Here is a 21,241-nt window from a genome sequence, read left to right on the forward strand (position 1 = left end):
AAAAATAAGTTAATGTAAATTTCATATTTTCTTGAACCCTGAAGGGTTTTTTTCTCAATTTTTTTATTTTTAAAATGCCTTTTAAATTAATTCAGCAATATTCTTAAACTGTGGAAAATCAAAAAATATCAATTGAGGGTTTGTTCTGTGCAAATCAGTCTGTAACAGCTTGCTGGTTTTACATTCTCAAGTGCTCTCTGCCTCCAGAGCACTGGTTTCTTAAGCCCTAAGCCCATCTCTTCTCTGCACATTGACTGGTAGGAGATGCTTCTGCAAAGGGGTCTTGAGCATCATCCTAACATTCTAGAGCAGCGGTCCCCAACCTTTTTGGCACCAGGGTCCGTTTTCATGGAAGACAATTTTTCCAAGGACGGGGGCGGGGTGGGGGGGGGAAGGTTTCGGGATGATTCAAGCGCATTACATTTATTGTGCACTTTATTTCTATCATTATTACATCAGCTCCACCTCAGATCATCAGGCATTAGATCCCGGGGGGCTGGGGACCCCTGTTTTAGAGAATAAGCACAAAGCACAGTAGTGATTTTCAAACTCCCCTGGGTGCCTGCTAAAAATGCAGATTTCTGGGCCCCATTCCAGAGATCAGTTTTGTCGGTCTGGATTGGAGCCTGGGAACCTGAATTATTAACCAGCCCCACTCCTCCCCCGCAGTGGTTCTGCTGCTGGAGGTCCACAGCTTTGCAGTTTTAAGGTGACAGACCAGACCACAGAGAGAAATTCTCTCTGGTCTCTTCCTGACACCCCATCCCTTGAGCCTTTGGAGAGGACATCTCTTCTCTGGGGTCCCCACTGAAATGGCAATATCAAGATCTCCCTGTCAGTTCCCCTAAAATTAAGTCTCAGGCGACCGCGTGGCCCAGCAGCTATTCCGCCAAGTCATTCATGTGATGTGCTGGCCCAGAGGGAGAGGGCAAGGCTCTTCTCCCTCTCGCTCTCCCGCTATCTCCGAGGACCTCTCAGGGCTGAGGCCCAGCGCCATCTCCCTCGCAGATGCATCCCTCTCCAAAAGATGCAGCAGCTCCACCTGCGGTTACATCTTAACGGGGGTTCCTGCTCACCGGGTGCACCTTCTTCATTACCCCCGCAACCCTCATCGAAAGCGACAGTGTGTAACATTGAGTCGTCTCCATGGCAACCGACAGGGTGTCACACCGACATGGGATTACGACTCCACGGCGTGGGGATTCCAGAGAAGGGGTTGCGGGCGGCGCCCTTCTGCGCCCCAGACCCACACCCAAACTGCAGGGAAGGACCCCCTCGTCCTTCCCGCCTCGGTCCCCGGCCCCCAGCCCGACCTCTCCCGTTCAGCCGGCACAGTGAGGAGGAGAGGGGAGATGGGTTCTACGGGAGCCCCCCAACCTTACGGGGGAGGATGGTGGCGGGCCCGGCGGCCCCGGCCCACTCTAGTCGCGGAGCTCGAGCCGGAGCCCGAGCCCGCGCGGGGCGGGCTGCGCAGGGCCGGGAGCCGGGGCGGGAGCGGGCGGGCCCAGCGAGGGGCGTAAGTCCCACCTTCGGGGGCGGTGCCTGGCGCCGGGGAGTGTCAGGAAGAGGAAGAGCGCGGCCAGAGGCGGCGCGGGCGCGCGACTAGCAGGGGCCGGGGGCGAGCGCCGCGCGGGCCACCATGGCCACGGACGAGCTGGCCAGCAAGCTGAGCCGGCGGCTGCAGATGGAGGGCGAGGGCGGCGTCGAGGCCCCGGAGCAGCCCGGGCTGAACGGGGCGGCGGCGGCGGCGGGGGCGCCCGACGAGGCGGCCGAGGCGCTGGGCAGCGCGGACGAAGAGCTGAGCGCCAAGCTGCTGCGGCGCGCCGACCTCAACCAGGGCATCGGCGAGCCCCAGTCGCCCAGCCGCCGCGTCTTCAACCCCTACACCGAGTTCAAGGAGTTCTCCAGGAAGCAGATCAAGGACATGGAGAAGATGTTCAAGCAGTGAGTGCCCGCCCGACACGGTTCCCCACCCACCCCGAGAGCCGGCCTCGGCTCCCGAGCCCCCGAACCCTGGACCCCGCGCCGTCCCGGGACCCGTGCGGCCAGCCGAGCTCCCCGATCCCTGACACACCAGGGGCGGGGACCCCGGGCCCCTTCCAGATAATCACGAGGCTTCGGGACCTCCTCCCTACCACGCATATGGGTCTGGGGACCCGCGGCCCCTGGCACGCGACCCCTCCTCACGGTGACGCTGCCCCCGATACACCGCACGCGCGCACGCGGAGTGGGGGACCCCGCGGCTCCTTCTAGATAAGAACAGGGGTCTGGAGGGTCCGGTTCTCTGGCCGTGTTAGTGATGCTTCTCCACACGCGCGCACACCGAGATTGAGGACCCCGTGGCCCCCTTTCCCCCTCCTCAGCTACTTGAATTCCCAACCCACCCCCAACAAACGCGGGTCTAAAACACCCACCCCATCCTCCAGCGCCTCAACAAAGGTGACCATTCCTTTCACTGGGGTCCTTTCATTTACTCTGCTTATCTCAGATCCCTCTCAACGTGGGTTCTGGGCCGAGACCCCTCCCCCGCGTCCCCTCCACTTATTCAGCATCTGCCAGCAAACTGTGTCAACGACCCTTCGGCCCCTCCCACCTCTACCCTCATCCACTCCGTTAGCCAGGACCCCAACCCTTGACCCTCAGGTGATCTCCCCAGGGAGGGACCCCTTCCTCCCTGCCCCCCAACTCGGCAGGTATGTACACCCCCCCCCCCGCAGCCACGTCCCTGCAGGGCCGAGTCCCCGCCTCCCTCCCCAGACCGTCCCTCCCTCCTCTTGCCCTCGCCACCCCGCTACACCCAGCAGCTTTGCAGTCACTGCCTCCCTGCTTTCTGTCAGAAGGCCTCATCTCTCCTTGCCTCCCTTCCCCCACTGCGTGCCCCCTTCCCTACCCACGCCGGGTCCCTGACACCCCACACCTTCCTCTCTGACTTGGCTGGTAGCTCTCACCTCTGCCTTTACTCCATCCTTAAATTCCACACCCCATGCCCTCAGCAGGTTGGACAGGTCCTTCCTGGCCTCTGGGCTTCCCCCTCCCCCAACAAAAAAACTTTCAATCTCTGTGAAATGACTAGAGAGAAAGGCTTCCAGGTCCCCTTCTGGTCCAACCCTGCGTTCACCCAGTTGGAATTGAGATGGTCAGCCACGCTGCCCCACCCCGAGCAGCTGCGGGAGCCTGGGGCGGGGGTGAAGGTACTCAGCCCGCCTCCCTTTGGTATTCTTCCCTACCCACCTCCTGTTGCCCGTCCCCCCTGCCCCTGGCCCCTGGAGGGGAAAACAGCCCAGGGGTGTGATCTGGAGTAGATCTGAAAGTGGATCCAAAAGGTAGAACCGTCCTGAGGCCAAGTCTCAGGTGAGGGAGTCAGGAGGTCTGGCAGCCCAAGGTCGAGAGAGAGGGGTGCTGACCCCACCTTGGCTGGGACAGTGTGCCCGGGCCGCAAGCAGGAAGCCCGGGGCCGGGCAGAGGGTTTTGCAACCCCCCAGCTTGAGAAAGGCTCTTTCCCACTCCTCACTGCTTGCTGTGACCGCTGCTTCTGCATTTGGCCCCAGTGCAGGGGAAGAGGCTTTTGGTTCTCAGACCTGGATGGCTGGGAGCCCCACGTTTTTCCGAGGGTCAGCCTGGGGTGGAACTGAGTCCTTAACCCCACTCCAGGCCTCTGCATGGAGACCCCTGGGCCTTGAGAAGCCTGCTTCTTTGGCTCCAGGGTCTTGTCTGGGAGTTCTTCTCAAGTTTCTTCCTGATAAAAGACTGGCCCTATCAGGAGAGCAGGAGTTCCAGGATCGCAGCCTCAATTGAGGGCAGTCGGAACTTCCTTATAGATTCTGCCCCCCAGGGAAGTACGAGGGAGATTATTCAAATGCGGCCACGATCCCTGCATTCTCAGTGCCGCAGGACTAAGGAGCTCCTCCATTCCTCCCAGCAGCCCCATGACATAGAACTGTCACCACCGTGGCGCAGTTGGGCAGTCTGGGCACAGAGCAGTTAGGTAACTTGCCAAGAATACACAGCTCAAAAACGATGGAGTCATAATCTAAACCCAGGTCTGTGACTCCAAAACCCATGTTCTTCCCTGCTGGGTTTCCCGTCGCAGACGTCTGCCTCCACGCGGGGAAACACGCCCCGCCAACACCCGCTTCCGTGTGCATGGCTGATTTTCTACCACATGGACCCACCACCAGAGTCCTCCTTCTCTTAGGCTTCATCCCCTCTACGCCCGCCAAAAAAAAGAAGGAGCTGTTTTGGAGAACCCAGACACACCAAATGAGCGGGGACTTGGGAGGCTGCAGCTTGGTTGGAAGGGGCGCGCGACTAGGGGAATGGTCGTGAAGCTGCATCTGCAGAGCAAGCTCACTTTTTACAGAGGCTGTTTTGGCTGTTAGTTTGACGAGGGGTACTCCGTTGAAAATTGAGGGGAGCTGAACCCCTGGAAGCCCCCTCTTGGCACCACTACTGCTCGATGGGGTATTGGCAGGGGTGAGGGGGGCAGGAAGGGGTCAGGGAGCTTCTAGGGAAGGAAGTGCCACCGGCCGGGGGGCCCTGGCGTAGATGGAAGGCTGCAGATTTTGTATTCAAGGAAACAAGGCTTCACTGTGCCAGCCGAGCCCAGCCCAGCCGTGTCCCGGCTGTGAACAGCCAACAGACAGGCTCTCATGGAGGACAAAACCCGCGTTCTGCTTCTGCTGTCCAAGAGGTGCTGCAGCCTCCTGGGTCCAAGCAGGGCCCAAGGATCACAGCCAGGGCTCTGCTGGGACACTTCCACCCTGATCTGCAGCCCCCATGGCAGAGGGGAGGGGAGCCTGACCCCCCGGGAAGCCATCCACCAGAGCAGAGTGCAGGAGTTGGGAGAGGGCAGAGGGAGCTGAGAGCTGGACTTGTCTTGGAGGCCAGGAGCTGGGAAGTGGGGCTTTGTCGTGGCTCTGCCACTAAATTACCTAGTCTGCCTGCCCTCTCTGGGCCTCAGGCTTGCCACCTGTAAAAGGAGCCTGATGTATCTGATGATTCCCAAAGGCGATTCACCAATGACTTCCTTATTTCTGAGTGGTCCTGAACCCTCCCGGATGGCAGAACTGCCTTCCGGGGTCTTCCAGTGCATCCATTCAGTGATCATCAGCAGATACTTCCTAAGGATGGAGATGGAGGGAGAAGAGAGGGGGCAGCAGGAAGATAGACGGGCTCTCCGTCATCGCTGACCTCACGCTGCTGGTAGTTTCCATCTGGGAGAGACCTCCGGGGTTGTCACCAACGCTTCTCCCCCATTTTACAGAAGAGGAAACTGAGGCCCAGGAAGGTGGAGTGACATTCATGGGGAGGTTTTCAGTGGCTGAAGCAGAGCATCCTTGTCTATACAATGGGAAAAGTGGTCCCTGCTTCTCGAGGTGGGACAGGGGGGAGGTGATGCACGCAGAGCTCTGGCATGGTGCCAGGCACCTGGAGGCACCTGGACTCTCAGTCCTTCCTCCTCTTGCAGCCTCAGGCTGCACCCATCGCCTCTAATCCGACCCTCTCCCCTCCTCTGTCTGCCCATCCATCCAGGGCTGCTCTGGAACCCTCCAGGCAAGGGGCAGTGGTGTGGACCCAGAGGGCCTCAAGGCAGCCACCTCTGGCCTGGCAACAGCCTGCGTGGGGCTCTGCGGGGTGGTGTAAGCCGAGACCTGCCAGAGAGGAAGGCAGCCATGTAATTCTGAACCTGCCGTGGAATCCGAGGAAGATGTCCTAGTTCCCTGCCCTGCCCAGCCTCGTCCCCAGCCACTTCATCTCATGACCCCTTGCGTCAGAGAAGAGGGGGGCTTCCCTCTCTTCTTGCCACCTTGCCCTCCCCTCCTCTCCACCCGCTCCGCCTCCCTGGTGTCGCCTCAGGCTGTTGCAGCTCAGCAGCGCCACCCCCTCGTCCTTCCTGGAGGACTGTCTGGTGCAATGGTTAAGGGCAGGGCCTTTGGAGTCAGCCGCCCTGGGTTGGAATCCCAGCCTTGGGCCCTGGGGCAAGGCACGTAAACCCTTCTGAGCCCCGGTTCCTCACCCTGGAACAGGGAGAATAATAGAACCCACCTCAGAAGGTTGTTATGAAGTGCCTGGCACAAAATAAGTACTTTCCAAGTTCCTGTCACCACCATCCCCAGCCCTGGTGGTGGTGCCTAGCACGGAGATTGCTCCACAGAAGCCACTGGCTGACTCCACTTACCCCCCACGGAGCTGCCCGGCTTGCCAGGCTGGCAAGAACCCTCTTGCTTTGGGCCGGAGTGACGGGGACCCAGCATGAGAACCTTCTTTCCCTCCTGCTGAACCGACACTTTGATTGACAGCTACATATGGCTTTGATAAATCACAAAAATGGGAAACCGACTTCATTATCACTTAATTACGTGGAAGGCAGGTGGCAGAAAAAAGGGCAGCGCAAACAGCAGCCCTGGGATGACACAAAACTAGGACTCCAGCGCCCGTCTGCCACCGCCCAGCTGGGTGACTCTGGACGGGGTGCTCCGCTTCTCAGAGCCTGTTTCCCCTGGGGCTGAAGAACCAGCCTGGTAAAGTCCTGAGGATTAAGCTTAAAAAGGTCCTGGGGAATTCCCTGGAGGTCCAGTGGTTAGGACACCGCCCTTTCACTGCCGAGGGCCCACGTTCAATCCCCGGTCGGGGAACTAACAAGCCTGACGGTGCAGCCAAAAAAAAAAAAAAAAAAAAAAGTCCTGAGCCTTTGTAAAGAGCCCACCATTGTGTCTGGTCTGTGGGCTATTAAAAACATAGACGATGATTTTGAAAAGCTTCAAGTCCACTCCTTTGATCACATTTTATTAAGTTTCTGTGTGCAAGGTCCAGAGAATTAAGGGAAAAATAGAGTTCCTGCCCTCGAGAAGCTTAAAGTCTCACGGAGAGCAGTGGCATAGAGGGGTCTTTGGGGGGATAGAGGGGATGGGCCCGCCGGGCTGGAAACGGCAGGCTCCATTTCTTTATTTCTATGACGAGGAGTGGAAGTTCTCCTGAGGGATGCCATGCCGAGGGCCCTCCACAGCCAGCCCCCTGCCGCCACGCCCTCTCCTAGTTAAATGGAGCCACCAGGCCCAGTTGAGCCTGGTGTGTTATTTCAGGAACTGAACTTCATCCTCACACCAGCCCAGCGAGGTGGGTGCTGTCATTATCCCCATTTGCCAGATGAGGAAAGCAAGGCTCGAGGTTATAATAAGTGGCAGGGCCAGGATTAGAACCAGGTCTGCCTACTGGGAGCTCCCAAGGCCAAGTGAGGGCTGCGTTTATGGCTGGGGGACAGGAGGAGTCCCAGAGCCTTGGCAGTGGTCGGGGGAGTCCTCTGGGGGTTCAGAGGTTGGGCCCTTCCCCCTGCAGCAGCCAGGAGCCTGCCTTTCTGGGGAGAAGCCCCACCCCTGGGGAGGGAGGATTTCCCGAGCCTCGGGCCTGTCCTCTGCTCTCCTACTTCCCTTCTGATTCTGAGTCACCTCTCCTTTCCCTCCCCCCAGGGACTTTTGGTTCCCTTTTGGTTTGCACCTTCCGGCCTTCTCTCCTCTGTGCCTCTGGGTTCAGGGCCTGGCTCCAGCTGTTGGACACCCAGCCCTGCTGCCTGGGGCCCTTTCTGCAGGGCCAGCGCAGCCAGGGGCAGAGTCGCCCTGTGGCCTCAGCAGGGACAGTCCCCACAGCCTCCAGCAGCCGAGTTCCCTCTGACTGCCCAGCAGCCTGCCCCTCGGCAGACTTCTGCTTTTCAAGGTCTCTAGAGAAACGAGGGTTCCGGTCCAGAAAGGTGCAGCCGCACGGAGCCGGGCCCAGGGACTCCTGAGCTGTGCGGAGACAGAGGGCCGCTGTGGCCTTTCCATCCCAGGCACTTTGCCCCTTGTTTAATCCTGTCTCAACATCCTGGAAGATGGTCATCACCCCTTTCATAGATAAGAAGACTGGGTCTCAGAGAGGTTTCCGTGACTTGAGGAGTGGAGATGACAGGATTTGAACTAGGGTCCTTCTGACTCCCAAGTCCCTTGCTCCCATGGGACCCGAGGAGAGCAGCATCGGCGTCACCCGGGAGCTTGTTAGAAAGCTCAGATGCTCAGGCTCCACCCCAGGCCTACTGGATGGGAATCTGCATTCTAACAAGGCTCACCAGGTGTGCGCATTAAGGGGTAAGAAGCCCTGGGCCACCCCATAGCCGTCTCCCTGCCACGTTACTTAGTCTGGGCAGTGAGGGGAAAACAAGAGGGAAGATCAAGTTAAATAGTAAACACTGGGTTATATTAGACATTCAATGAATGTTCTTTGCAGTCACTATTATAATAATAATTATTGTTAAGTGCAGGCAGGGAAGGAGGCAGCACAGGGGAGAACCGGGGGGAGACCCACTGCTGAAACTACATGTGGACGGAGCTGCCCTCCCAGGGTGGGCTCAGCATGAGGTGCTTGAACTTGAGGTCCCCAAGTCCTGACAGCGCCCAGCAATTGCCATCAGCCTAGGGGGCCCCCACTTGATCCTTGGACTTACTGGAAAGCTGTGGAGGAGGCGTGAGCACCCCCCCCCCCAGCCACACACTCACCCGTATGCGTGCACTCACACACCCTCTCCTTGGCTGACACAGGGCAACAGATCAAGTGTCAGACTCCGCAGATAGGACTGGAGGAAGTGGTGAGAGGCTGGGCTTTCCTCTCATGAGTCAGGCAGTCTGGGGGTGGGACAGTGCAGGAACGGATGGGCACTGCCGGCCGTCATCACTGAGCCTGTGGGCGTCCACCTGCACCTGCCTGTAACAGCTAGCAAGGCCAGAATTTCCCTGTTGTCCAGAACTTTCCTGCCCCAAGTGACCTGCCTTCCCATTTTGCAGGACAAAGAGTAGAGGCCTAGGAGCCTCTGGGGCCTCCCCAGATAGGATGGGGGAAGACCAGGTCTGTGAATGCTGAGAAAAAAGCCAGGTGGGCCTGGGGGCTCAGTGGTCCATAAACACCACTCTCTCCAGCTGTCTGTCCTCCTGGGGACCCCCATGGGCAGAGAGGCCATCAGCAAAGGCCTGGGATGGGAACTAGAAGGGAGAGAATTGGGGTCCCCTATGCTCCCAAATCAACTGTTCCCACCCTCCCCTTGTGCAGCAGCTGTGATAACTCCTCCTCACTCTGCTATCAGACTGTACAGCACAGCTGGCGTGTGGGGAGGGTCGTGCGTGAGGAGCAACTTTCTAATAGTTCCAAAGCCAAAATGTGCTGCTTTGGGTAAGCAGTGAGCTTCCCATCCTTAGAGGTATTCAAGATGCCAAGCAGGAAAACTGCATTGTGTATCTGACCCTCATGAATGGCTAAATGAGGTGGCCTCCAGTATCCTTCCCAACCTGAGTTTCTTTGGTGCAGGGTCTGTAGGCATCAGGACATAGCATAGTAGTTAAAAGCACATGTTTTTCATCAGGTCAGGGTTCTGATCCCAGGTGTGCCCTTGTCGGCTATAGTCTTGGCCAAGTCACTTTCTCCCTGAGCCTCAGTCTCCTCGTCTGTAGTATGGGGATATTTATGCCTGCTTCACTGAGTTCCTGTGAGGATCTGATACAAAACACTTGGCACGGTGCCTGGCACATAGTAAGTGCCCAGCCAAGAGCAGCCACTAGTGATAATATTGTTACGAAATGAGGGCAAGCCCTGCACACTGTAGGAGCCGGCCGCTGCTCACCCCCATATCTCCGGGTTATCATAACCGGGGGAGGAGGAGCCGTCAGCCGGATGGGACCTGCAGCCCAAAGGGGCAAAGTCTGCCTGGGTGGTGGCCGCTGCTCCACTTTCAAGGGCAGATGGGAGGGGATTTCGTCACCAGCATCCGGGACGGCAGCTGCTGAGCCCTCTCCGTCGAGAACTATTCAGGGGGAGGCTCGGGGGGAGGCGGGTAGGAATGTGGGCACAGCACCAGGTGCAGCAGCCTCCCTCCAATGCTGGAGAAAAGTGCTGAGCTCCCAGCCCAGGAGCTTTGTTGTCAGTCCTGCCAGATGGAACTGGCCCTCCCAGGCAGGCCCCAAGCCTCTCCTCTCAGCCCAGTCTCCCCCAGCCCTGCAGGCTTGAGAATCTGGGACCCTCCATGGGACCTCCTTCCCAAGAAGAAAGCAGGCAGGCAGGGAGGAAAGCTTACAACTTTGGGAATCTTGCTTTTCTCCAGCTGTGTGACCCTGGGCTGCTTGCTACCCACTCTGGGCCCCAATTTCCCTACATGACATGAAGGGGGTAGACCAGGCATCCAGGTGGATCTTGGGTACGGACTCTTTTCCTGGATCCTCTGAGCTACCTGCAACCTCAGCTCCAGCTCAGGGAGAGGGCTGAGGGAAGAGAGGCTGTCCCCAGTCAGGGATATATGCCTGTTTCCAAGCATCTTAGAACACCCTTCTCTCCTGGGTTGCCAGTCGTCCTCCTCCTGGTGGCACAGTGACAGTCTCCCCCTTTGTCACTTCCCTCCCTGTCAGAGGAGGAACAAGAGAGTAATCCAGGACCGAGGCTTCTCTCTCTCTCTGCCCAGCGAGAGAGCAAAAGATTCTGTCCTGCTGTCTCTTCACCTCCCCAAGTGGCGGGGTCCTTGAATCAGCCCTAATGGGGGTGGGGGAGGGAAGTAGGGGGACCTTCAGAGAAGATGCTGGAGGGACCTCTGGGTCATCGTGTCCACTCCCCGCCTCCAGGCCAGTCTACAACAAGCATTTCCTCCCCGCCATGCACCATCAGGACTGGTGCCTGAGGGAGAAATTGTATTTTTTACCATTATTATTCTCATTATCAACACCATTTTTATATTATATGTGCAAAGTACTTAACTAGTATCTGGCACATAAAAAGTTCTCAATAGCCACTATTCTAAAGAAATTGCAGGTTTCAAGCACGTACTATGTACTAGGCATTTTACATCCACAATCTCCTTTATCTCAAATCCTAAAGGTAGATGTTACCGATAATAATAACTTAGTAGCAGCAGTACTGTAGTTAGCGTGTAATGATTAAGTACTTATTGTGGGCCAGCCTCTGTGCTAAGAATCTACGTGGATCATCTCTTAACTCTTGCCGCAGGCCTGGGATGGGTCTGATCTCCATGATGTAAATGGGGGAATTGAGGTTCATAGGGTCTTGGGACTTGAGCAGAGTCACCTAGCCAGCAGGTGGCAGAGCTGGGGTTTGGACTCAGGTTAGTCTCAGCAGAGCTGCTGTGAGCACAAACCTCCAGGGTTTACCCAGGAACCTGGCTGGTCCAATGACCCAGAGCCCACCCACGTCACAGCCCAGGGCACATGGTAGGTATCCACTCCCCCGGGGGTCTTGCGGGAACAACCCCCTCCAGTGTGGCCAGCCCCTGCATTGTCCCCCTGGGGGCAGGAGCCCGGAACCAGTAATTGATTGATGCTTGATTGACACAGGCAGCGGTTCACGCCGCGGTTTGAGCTGCAGCCCAGCCAGGCCTGGGAGCTGCCAGAGACCGAGATCCAGAGCCCAAGTTTCTGTCCAAGTTTGGACACTTTATCTGCACTTCCTCTGAAACTGAGCCACCCCTGGCTGCAGGAGTAACCCATGAGCAGTAAATAAAGCTGAGGCTCAGGAGAGGCAGGTGGGGCGGTAGAGAGAGTAGAGTGTGGGAATCACAGGGATGGGCGTCTGAACCCTTGGCCAGTGACCAAACCTCTCCAGCCCCTGTCCCCTAATCAGTCACATGGGGACATAACTCTGACACCCCCAGGATTGCTGAGCGCAGAGATTGTAAAGAGAAAATGCCTGGCACATAGTAGGAGCTTCATAAAAGTAACGAAGTCTCGTGATAGTGCTGGTAGCTGCAGTTTCTGGAGCCAGCGCTGTGCTAAGTGCTTGTCACGTGTGAACGTACTCAGTCCTCGCAGTGACCTTACGAAAGAGTCACCATCATACCAGGGGTTCTCGGCCTTGGCTGGAGGCTCGATGACACAGTCTCCTGGAACCCAGGCAGTCTGCTCCAGCCCTGACATGTCATCATTGGAGCCCGAGTTCAGAAAGAGGCGGGGGCTTTGTCTTCCTCAGGGACGCTGAGGAGCGGCATCCGTGTGACTTGCCCCGGGAAAGACTGACCCCCTCACCTGGCCACGCTCCAGGGCTGCTCCAGCACCGGTCACTAAGGCAGCAGCCACCCAGCCCCTAACCACTGGCAAACAGGCTCCAAAGATGGAAGGGGGGGCTCCGCTGTGCCCCCCACAGGGCCCCTCCAGCTCTAAGCGGAGCCTGGACCACGGGATCGTTGGCCTCCCTGACCCTCCCGAGTCCCACAACCCTCCACCACATCCTCTCGCATCTGCTTCCGCCTCGGCTGTGGCCACTGCTCCCACCCCGGCCCCTTTCACCCTGTGGTGGGGGAAAAGGTCTCAGGACCCTGTGTTCCCTGCAGGGTTCCCAGAGACCTATCTTCCCTGTGCTGCATCACTTCCAACCACTGACTCACTTGCTCGTGAACTATTTTTACCCCTTGCACAAATGCTCTGCTCAGCGCTCCAGGCAGATGTCTCTGTCCTGCTGGCAACCCCAGGACATGGGGGGGGCGGGGGGGGGCCGGGGCCCAGCAAATGTGCAGGTTTATGAGCCCTACTGATGTGGGGTAGAAGCCCAGCCCCTTCCTTTACTGCTGTGTGACCTTGGGCAGGCCACTTAACCTCTCTGAGCTTCCATTATAAAAGAAGGTTATTATGAAGATTAAGTAAAATAAAGTATGGAAATTTCCCAGCACAAAGATAGATTTCAAAAAGTGGTTGCTGTCAGATGTCCATAGTCGTGTGAAGCTTATGTGTAATGAGAGATGGGGGAAGGGAATTGGGAAGCCCTGTAGAGGCCACAGGAATGAGATGTGTGTTTATGTAGGAACTCAAAGTCTCCAGGAAGTTTCTGGAACTCAGCCCCTGTATGTCATACTGCTGTCACCAGCGCTGCCACCCAGCCATCTTGAGGCCTCGGGGACTGCACAAGGTTCTTTAGGCTCAGAAGGCCCATTTGGCCGGCGCTGAGATGACTCTCCCCAGCCCACCAGGAGACAGTCAGGGCGGTTGCTTGGTTCGCCTGATAAGAGGCCTGGCTGGGCCGTGGGAACAGCACCCACATCTGCCATGCTGTGTGCTCCCGGCACGAGCAGCACCTCCCCAGCCAGGGGACGGGCCTGGAGCCCAGCTCTGACCCAAGCTCTTACCACAAGGAGGGCCAGTCGAGTGAGCCGTTTAGACTCTGCCCCTCACCCTGTCCCTCTCTCTGCCGCTGTTGGTGGTAGGAAAAGAGACCTGAAATGTGCAGGGCAGAGGCACGGTCATCACGTAATCACTGTTCCAGGTCTTTCCAGCCACCCAGCTGGATCCCCGCCGCTCACTGCAGGCACCCTGCACAACTTGTTCCCAGAACACACCCCAGGCCACCTTCCAGAAAACTAGAAGTGGCCCCTCCCTCCTGTGACCTTTGGCCCTACCCTGAGACATGTGGTACCTTCTGCTTCCCTCCTGGGTGGAGGGAGAGGGGGAGAGATGGAACCAAGATGTCCCTCGAGTGCCTGTGGAGGTACCTGGAGATGTTCAGTGAGTTCTAACATCAGGGCCTACTGTCCCAATCCTCACCCCCAAGGTATTGTAAATTCTCCCTCCCTGCTTATTCACATCTCATTCAGTAGAGAGGGGCTGTGGTTTCCGCTTCCTTGTGTAGCAGGTAAATTTGGCCAAAAGTTAGCACTGTTCAACATGTAGGAGGCTGCCAGGTCACATGGTGAGCTCCCCATCATCAGAGGTAACCAAGCAGTAGCTGGGCCTCGAATCGGGATTCCACCTGGGCCGAGGTCCTCTCCAGCTGTGATAAGATGATGTGTTGGTGGGAGGTAACTTTTGAGCCCCCAGGCTTCTTTTACTCTGGCTTATGACCACCCTGGTCAGGTATGAGGTGGCAGGATGTCCTTAGGCCTCTCCCTTTGCGCTCACAGGTATGATGCCGGCCATGATGGCTTCATTGACCTGATGGAGCTAAAGCTCATGATGGAGAAACTTGGAGCCCCCCAGACCCACCTGGGCCTGAAAAACATGATCAAGGAGGTGGATGAGGACTTTGACAGCAAGCTCAGCTTCCGAGAGGTGAGCCCCACTCCCCGTGGGGGGCAACACCGGGGGGTGGGGAGAAACTAACCCCTCTTTGTCACTGAGCGACTTTGTCTGTGAACAGCCACTGTTGAGTGGCTGAGAGTTGGCTGAGTGAGGTTTCAGCGGATCCTAGAACAGGTACCTGGGGAGGTTCTGAGATACCTAAGTGAGAAGGAGGCACATCCATTCCTTCATGCAGTGAGCACTTATGGAGTGACTTCTGTATACCTGACCCTGTGTGGGCTGTGAGAGTACAGAGAAAGGCCCTGTGCTCCGGGGGTCCTGGCGTGTAGAGGGGGAGATGCTCAGAGAGTGAAATAACAGGATGCTGTGATTCAGGAGAAGAGGGGACAGATGAAGGAGGGACATGCACTGCGGGTCCGAGAGGAGCCGGGCGCTGAGCCGGGTGACTTCACACTCCGAATCTCACTCAGGCCTCACTCTGAGACAGGAGCCACGAACCAGCCTGTTTGCTGGAGGAGGAAGCAGAGGCTCAAGGCCAGAGAGCAAGGGCACTGGTCCCCGGGCAGCATAGGGTTAAATGCCAGAGGTGGCCTCTGGAGAGTCAAGGCTCAGGCTGGGCCTTGGAGAACTAGCAGGAAGCACAGAAGAGGCAGGGTGAGACAAGGGGTGGGGGAGGCGCCTGGGGGAGCCAAGTCCAAGGAGGAAGGTGCGAGCAGCACACGATGATGGTTTGGAGTCCGGACCTGGGTTCAAATCCTTCCTCCATCACTTTCTGGTGCTGAGATTGGGGCAGGTTTTTTCTTGCCTCTGAGCCTTCCTCGCTCTGTAAAACGGGCAGAGTCATGTACCTTTAGGACTCAGTAAATGGAATTTAGAGCGGATTCGTTTGGGGAACAGTGGAAACAAAGGTAAGAGGTAGGTTGAGGCTTTTAATGGGAGCTGAGCGTGGGCAGAGCAGCCTGCAGTAGCCCCAGTCCTGGGGGGGGCAGGAGACAGGTCACCTAGCCTCCCATCATACAGATGGGCAAACCAAGGCCCAGAGAGGGAGGGACGCGACAGCCTGTGCAGGACACAGAGCACGGAGGACGGAGAGCCCAGACCTCCAGCTCCCAGGCCTGTGAGTACCGCCTTTCCGGGGAGGCCTGCAGCTGGCCCCGGGTGTGGCCAGGCTCTGGCCCCTTTCCCTCTCTCCCTGACAACATCAGTGTTCTGTTCTCCCTGCTGCAGTTCCTCCTGATTTTCCGCAAGGCAGCGGCTGGGGAGCTGCAGGAGGACAGCGGGCTGCACGTGCTGGCCCGCCTCTCCGAGATCGATGTGTCCACTGAGGGCGTCAAGGGGGCCAAGAGCTTCTTTGAGGCTAAGGTAAGGAATGGGAGGAGGTGTGGAGCCCCGGGTGGGGTTGCCCTGACCCCCACTTGAGGACAGGTGTGGCCGGGGTACACCGGGACCCTGAGTTAGCTGAGCACGTCCCCTTCCTGTCCCTGCTGAGACCGCAGACAGGAGGTGGGGAGCTGACGCCCCTCCTGGGTCAGTCAGGGCCCATGGCACTCCTGGCTTCTGTCGCCTCCCGTCCAGCCTGTGATCCTTTCCAGCTTCTCTTTCTCTCCCTGCCCCAGAGGTGGGTGAGGGAGGGGTGTGTACTCTTGAAGAGGTGACAGGGGCCACTTTGAGCTGCCCCAGCCCTGTACCCGGAGCCGCTACCCGCAAAGGACTGGGCCTTAAAGAGGGGGCCCGGGAGACAGGAAGCAGGCCCAGAAACACAGCACTGGCTTCCGGGGCCTCTCGGAGACACTAGCCCCGCCAGCCCCAGCCGGGAGGAAGTATGATGGGCCCCAGAGGCCACCGCCGTGCACAGTACCCTCCCCTTTCAGCACACGCTCAGATGGAGGGGACAAGTATGGTTCCTGGATCCTGCCCTCCCCGGGCCCCAGGGCCCCTGCCTGTTCTTGCTTCTCCCCCTCCCCATGTTAGCTAAGAACATTCCTTCTAGAGGCCTCCTCCCACCTCCCTCTGGGCTTCTCGGGTTGATGGGACGTTTCCGGGTTCATCAGTGGGACCAGGTGTGCGTCTGGGCTTCCCAGGACAGGGGACAGGATAAGAATAGCAGCTTCAGAAGCTCGCATTTACAGGACCCGTGCTCTGCAGCAGCTACTGAATATGTCTTCTCTCTTTCAATCCTCCCAACGTATCCATGAGGTCGCAGTTATTGAGCGCCAGGCTCTAAGTGGAAAAACTGAGGCTCAGAGAGGGGACTGAAGTGCTTGGCCCAGGACCAGGCTAGTGGGAGGCAGAGCTGTGTGTGCGTAGGGGAGGGGGACAGCGGAACCAGAAGAGACCCCGGAGAGAGCCCCCTCCGGCCCTGAGCCGCCTCTTCCCCCGACCCCACCCCAGGTCCAGGCCATGAACGTGTCCAGCCGCTTCGAGGAGGAGATCAAGGCGGAGCAGGAGGAGAGGAAGAAGCAGGCAGAGGAGATGAAGCAGCGGAAGGCGGCCTTCAAGGAGCTGCAGTCGACCTTCAAGTAGCGAGGCTGCGCCCCACCGCCTGGCCCCGGCCCCGGCGCCCGGTCCCGCTGGCGAGGGTGGCGAGGGCCGGCAGACCGAAGGCCAAGCCTGGTCCTCGGCTCTGTCTGAAGGGACCGTGCTCAAAAGCTACACGTGTCTGTGAACGAGCCGGCTGAGGGGTCTTCCGGAGCGGCCCGGCCTCTCCCCGCTCCCTTCCGCTGTTCCTGAGGCCCTGACACCAGCCGCCTCCCTGCCTGGCCCAGCCCTCCCTGGCCAGTCCTGCGCCTCTCGCCTCCTGGCCGCCCACTGCCTGCTCCAGCCGCTCTGCTCCCGGCTCTAGGGCGCCCCCTGCCGGTGGGCTGCTGCACACACACTCCTCTCCTCCCTGTGCCTCTCGCTTTCCACCTCCTCCTACCCCCGCAGAGACCACCTGCCCTTAACCCACAGGCTGCACTTGCCCCTGGGGCCCTCGAGCGCCCCCCCTTGATTGGGGGAGCAACAGATGGCAAGAATCGTGGCCGGCCCCATAGAGCTGATTGGTGGCACCCGGGCTCCCCATCACCAGCACCTGTTCCTCTGGCCCTGCCTCCTCTCTCTGCTGGAATCAAGGGGGGGCTTCTATCTTGGCGAAGGGACCCAGGCCCCTGGCACCCCATGCTGGCAGGGAGACCCCAGCTCTCTGGGGCCCAGCCAGGCAGGGTGAGGGGGCAGCTGTGCCAATCTACCTCACGGGCCCACACTCTGCCGGCCATGCCATGGATTGTGGGCAGGGAAGGCTCTGGGGGCAGAAACACCAGTCCCTGGTTCCCCCCGCCCCTTTCCCTGGCCCAGAACAGCCTGAGGGTCTCTGGAGAGAGGAGGGTGGGGAGGAGGGATTGGCCCCTTCATAGGGAAGGAAACCAGCACGTCTCCATTCTCCAGGAGGCGTCCAAGAAGTGCTTTAAGTGGTTTGCACGGACCAGGTGGTGGGGAGCAGGGGGCCTGGCTCGGCCCTTTCACGCCATCCTTCCCCAGGTGACATTCACCGCCTTGTCACCAGCAACGGGACCTGTCCTGTCACACCCACCCCCTGAGGGAGCATGGGGAACCCAGCCCTCCCCGTGCCCATCCCCAGATGGGCTGTGGCCAAGCCTGTGCCACCGGCCCGGCCCTACGCGGCTCCCGATGTGCTCGCTCACGTGTGTGTGTGTCTGTGTGTACGTGCGTCTGTGTCCATTGCTGTGTCGTGAAGCTGTGCCCGTCCCCCAGTCCAAACAAGTGAATGGCCACTGAGGCCACAGTTATGCAACTTTCAGTGTGTGTTGTGACAGCGTCACTGCTTTTTAAACTCGGTAACTCTTTATTTTAGTAAAATGCCCCAAGAGTCCACAAAACTCCTGTTGGACTTGCAGAGTTGGACTTGCAGAGGTTTTATTTTTTTGGCCTTAGAATCTGCAGGAATTAGGAGGTACTGACCCCAGTGCAGCAGCCTTGGCCCTGGATTGCGTTTGCCTTAGCGGATATGTTTATACAGATGAATATAAAAAGTTCTTTTTCTTTTGGCTTATTGCTTTTTTTTTTCTCTCTTCCCTTCTCACCAAAAAAGAAAAAGAAAAAAAAAAAAAAGGCTACTTCTTCATTCGGTGGTACGATTATTTTTTTTAACTAAAATAAGATTAAATTCTATATTCTTATGTGTGTGTGGTTCTTGTTGGGGTGGGAGAGGGGAGGGGCTGGGAAAGGAGTGGACAGGATGAGGGACAGGATGAGGTCACCTGGGTGCTGGGGCAGCACTGGCTCAGGTGGCTCCCATGTCATTTCAGAAGCCAGGGAGAAGAGGGGCTCTTCCTAATGGGAGGTTGAGTTTGATGTTCGCCTGCTGTCACCAGGGGCTAGTCTAAGCTCTTTACATATAACAACTCATTTCATCTGCACAGCCAGCCCAGGAGGGGGCTGGGGGTGCTGTGTTATTCCCAGATAAGAACAGAGAGACCCAGAAAGTCTCCCAGAGGCACACAGGCAAGCGGGGCAGCTCCAGGCTGCTCGGTCCACAGCTCGTGCCCCTACCCAACCAGCCGCCCTGCCTGGCAAGTTCATTCAGAGGAGGACGTGCACCAGGGGTGGCACCGAGGCCACAGGGATTCTGGATTGAGGCACCCTAGAGCCCCCCAAGACTCTCTGCCGCACTCAGAGACACCCCAAGCCTCCCCAGCAGGCAGGTGGTTGGATGAAAGGCAAAGAGCCAGGTGATCCCTGTGTAGTTTTGGACAGGTCAGGCTCCCGCTGGGTTTCAGTCACCCCATCTGTTCAATGAGAGGGTCTCAAAGTCTTCCCAGCCCTTTGGTTTCCAGGTAGGATGTCCCCCATCTGTCAAGTGCAACCTGAGTTGGGGGTGCAGGAGTTTGAGATTAGGCTGGGCATCGCTGCCCCCGGGTGGACATGGGTGGTATGACAGCAGCCAGAATGCCTTCCACCTCTGGCTTCCTCACAGGCCCTGCTTGGAGAAGGCTGCGTCCTTGAAGTGTATTTCCTGAGAAAGGCCACTCCCACATGCCACCTGTGGCCTGAGATGCCACCATCATTAACACTGCATGTTGGGTTAAGCGTCGCCCTTCAATTGCCTTCCCAAGGGCAGAGCATCAGAACCCCTGACATGCTAGCAAAAGGGTCTCAGAACTGAGGGACAGAGGATACTGACAGGGAAGGGCTAAAATTCAAGCCCCAGAGCCCCCGCCCAGCTGGCCCGGCGGTGGATGTGGGCCTCCAGCCCTCGGAATGTGAGGGACACAGGCCAGCGGTCCCACACCAGGCCCTCCACCATCAGATCCAGCTGAGAGGGGCCCCAGCCTCGGCCCGCACAAGACCTCCCACTCCCAGCCCGGGCAGAGGGCACGGGAGGAATAAGGAGGCCTGAAGTGATTCAGGGACCAGGAGTGGGAAAGGGAGACGGCTCCTCAAACCCTGCCCAGGTCCCGTGCTCTCAGTGAGCCTTCCCCCCGCCGAGTCCCGGCCCCCATCACCAAACACCGAACCCCTCACTCAGCCCCCAAACCCTCTCTGAACACCCAGTACTTTCATCTGGCTTTGAGGAGAAACCCTGCCAGCCCCCAGGCCTGCCTCCTTAGTGGGTCCCACCCAAGATGTAACACTTGCCACCCGAAAGTCCTGTCCCAGCAACTAAAAATTATGGGCCCCGGGCAGTGGCACCTGCCCTGTTTCTCAGGCTCTCACCAACAGCCTCCCTGCTTGACTCCCAACCTCGGCATTGCTTCTCCTGGCGTTCCCCTCCCCTGAGCCCAGCCTCTGCCAAGTCACCCATGGTTATTTTTCCAGCACAGTCTGGCCCTGAATGGCTGGGGGACATTAAGTGCCCAGATCCTGGGAGGCCCTGCTCCAGGCCTTGGAATACACGAGCTTCAGCGGGATAAGGATGGGGGTGTCCGGCATCCTCACAGTCTCAAGTCCTCACGTTCGTTTTGGACATGGAATCTGCAGAGAAGCCACCCTTTCCCACCTGCCCCCTATCAAGCTCCCACCCAGAACTAACCTCTTCTCGTTTGGGGCTCCCAGCTCTTGGCCCAGAACACTCCAAGGAATACTTATCACCCTGCCAGGCAGGGAGGTCCAGCGGTGCTGAACAGGGTCTTATCCTCTCTGTGGCCCCAGCCCTAGCACAGCGCCTACGCACCGGAGCTGCCCAGCGAGTCTGGGAAGAATGAAGGAATGAAGGGCTTCTGTGTACCTGGTAAGTCAGTGCCTCACAGTCTGGGCAGGCAAGAGTCACAGCTTTAAGTTAATCCAACACCAAGCCCCCTGCCCTCCAATCACAGCAATCCACTCCCCCAGGGCGCCCTTCTGCAGTTATTCCCAAGTCCTCCTGGGGCTGCTTCTTCAATCTTGGTGGCCAGAAAATCAGGTCAGCCAACTGAGTGTCACCACCATAACTTTAGGCATTTCGAGCCCCTGGAGTGATGGCGTCCTCTGTCCGATGGCTCCCTGCACCAGGGCCAGGTCAGGAGGGGCTGGCACTAGCCGTGCGCACGCCCAGAGGCAGCTCCCACCTCTGCCCAGTTGCTCCCAGTGAGAGCACAGTTTTCTCCCTGGCTGCCCCAGGGCACAGCTAAAGGCATCTCCAGGGTCCAGAGCAGGCACTCATGATGATGCAAAGAACATTCCCCAACGTCTCTCTCAGCCATTCAGTTGTACAGAACCTGACATGCGGAGGGGCCACAGCCAGGGCCAAATCGTCCATCAGTACGGTGGGCCCAGTGCCTGGAGCCCACAATAACTTTAAGGCCCACAAAAATGTTTTAGTTTCTCTTAAAATTGGCAGGAAAAAAAATGAATAGAATCCAAACTGGATTATACTAGTCTTTATACCCGCGCAATCATAAAACATAAAATTCTTAATATTTTTTGGTGGAGGAAGGGGCCCACAAAGGCAAAAGGGTTCAGTGACAGTCCAGATTCAAGCTTTCTCATGAGAACCAGATGACCAACAACAATAATAATAACAGCCAACATTTATATAGTGCTTGCCCTATGCCAAGCACTCCTCACAATAACCCTATGAGGCTGGTACCATTTTTTAACCTCCATTCTATAGATGAGGATGTGGAAGCACAGAGAGGTTGAGTCACTAGCGCAAGGTCACACAGCTAGGAAGTACTGGCTCTAGGTTTTCCGTCCTTTGGGAATATGGTCCAACACTAGGCAAAGCACTCAACATCCCATCT

The 21,241-nt window shown here is 57.8% G+C and overlaps 1 protein-coding gene across 1 annotated transcript; it reads left to right on the plus strand.

Annotated features, from left to right (window-relative positions):
* The first annotated feature begins 1,570 nt into the window (after window positions 1-1,570).
* On the plus strand, window positions 1,571-18,199 carry EFHD2 (EF-hand domain family member D2). The gene is made up of 4 exons (XM_036860447.1): window positions 1,571-1,944; window positions 13,907-14,054; window positions 15,252-15,386; window positions 16,416-18,199. The coding sequence occupies exons 1-4, from the start codon at window positions 1,640-1,642 to the stop codon at window positions 16,545-16,547; spliced, it is 720 nt and encodes a 239-aa protein (XP_036716342.1). The 5' UTR covers window positions 1,571-1,639; the 3' UTR covers window positions 16,548-18,199.
* Window positions 18,200-21,241: the final 3,042 nt, after the last annotated feature.

Source organism: Balaenoptera musculus, chromosome 1, assembly GCF_009873245.2.
Source record: "Balaenoptera musculus isolate JJ_BM4_2016_0621 chromosome 1, mBalMus1.pri.v3, whole genome shotgun sequence".
In the NCBI taxonomy this organism is placed as follows: domain Eukaryota; kingdom Metazoa; phylum Chordata; class Mammalia; order Artiodactyla; family Balaenopteridae; genus Balaenoptera; species Balaenoptera musculus.

Bases quoted from the DNA above. Each gene is read 5' to 3' on its own strand.
- EFHD2 (XM_036860447.1), top strand. From the start codon at position 1,640: ATGGCCACGGACGAGCTGGCCAGCAAGCTGAGCCGGCGGCTGCAGATG. The intron at 1,945-13,906 runs GTGAGTGCCCGC...TTGCGCTCACAG, and splicing joins ATGGAGAAGATGTTCAAGCA to GTATGATGCCGGCCATGATG. The intron at 14,055-15,251 runs GTGAGCCCCACT...TCCCTGCTGCAG, and splicing joins GCAAGCTCAGCTTCCGAGAG to TTCCTCCTGATTTTCCGCAA.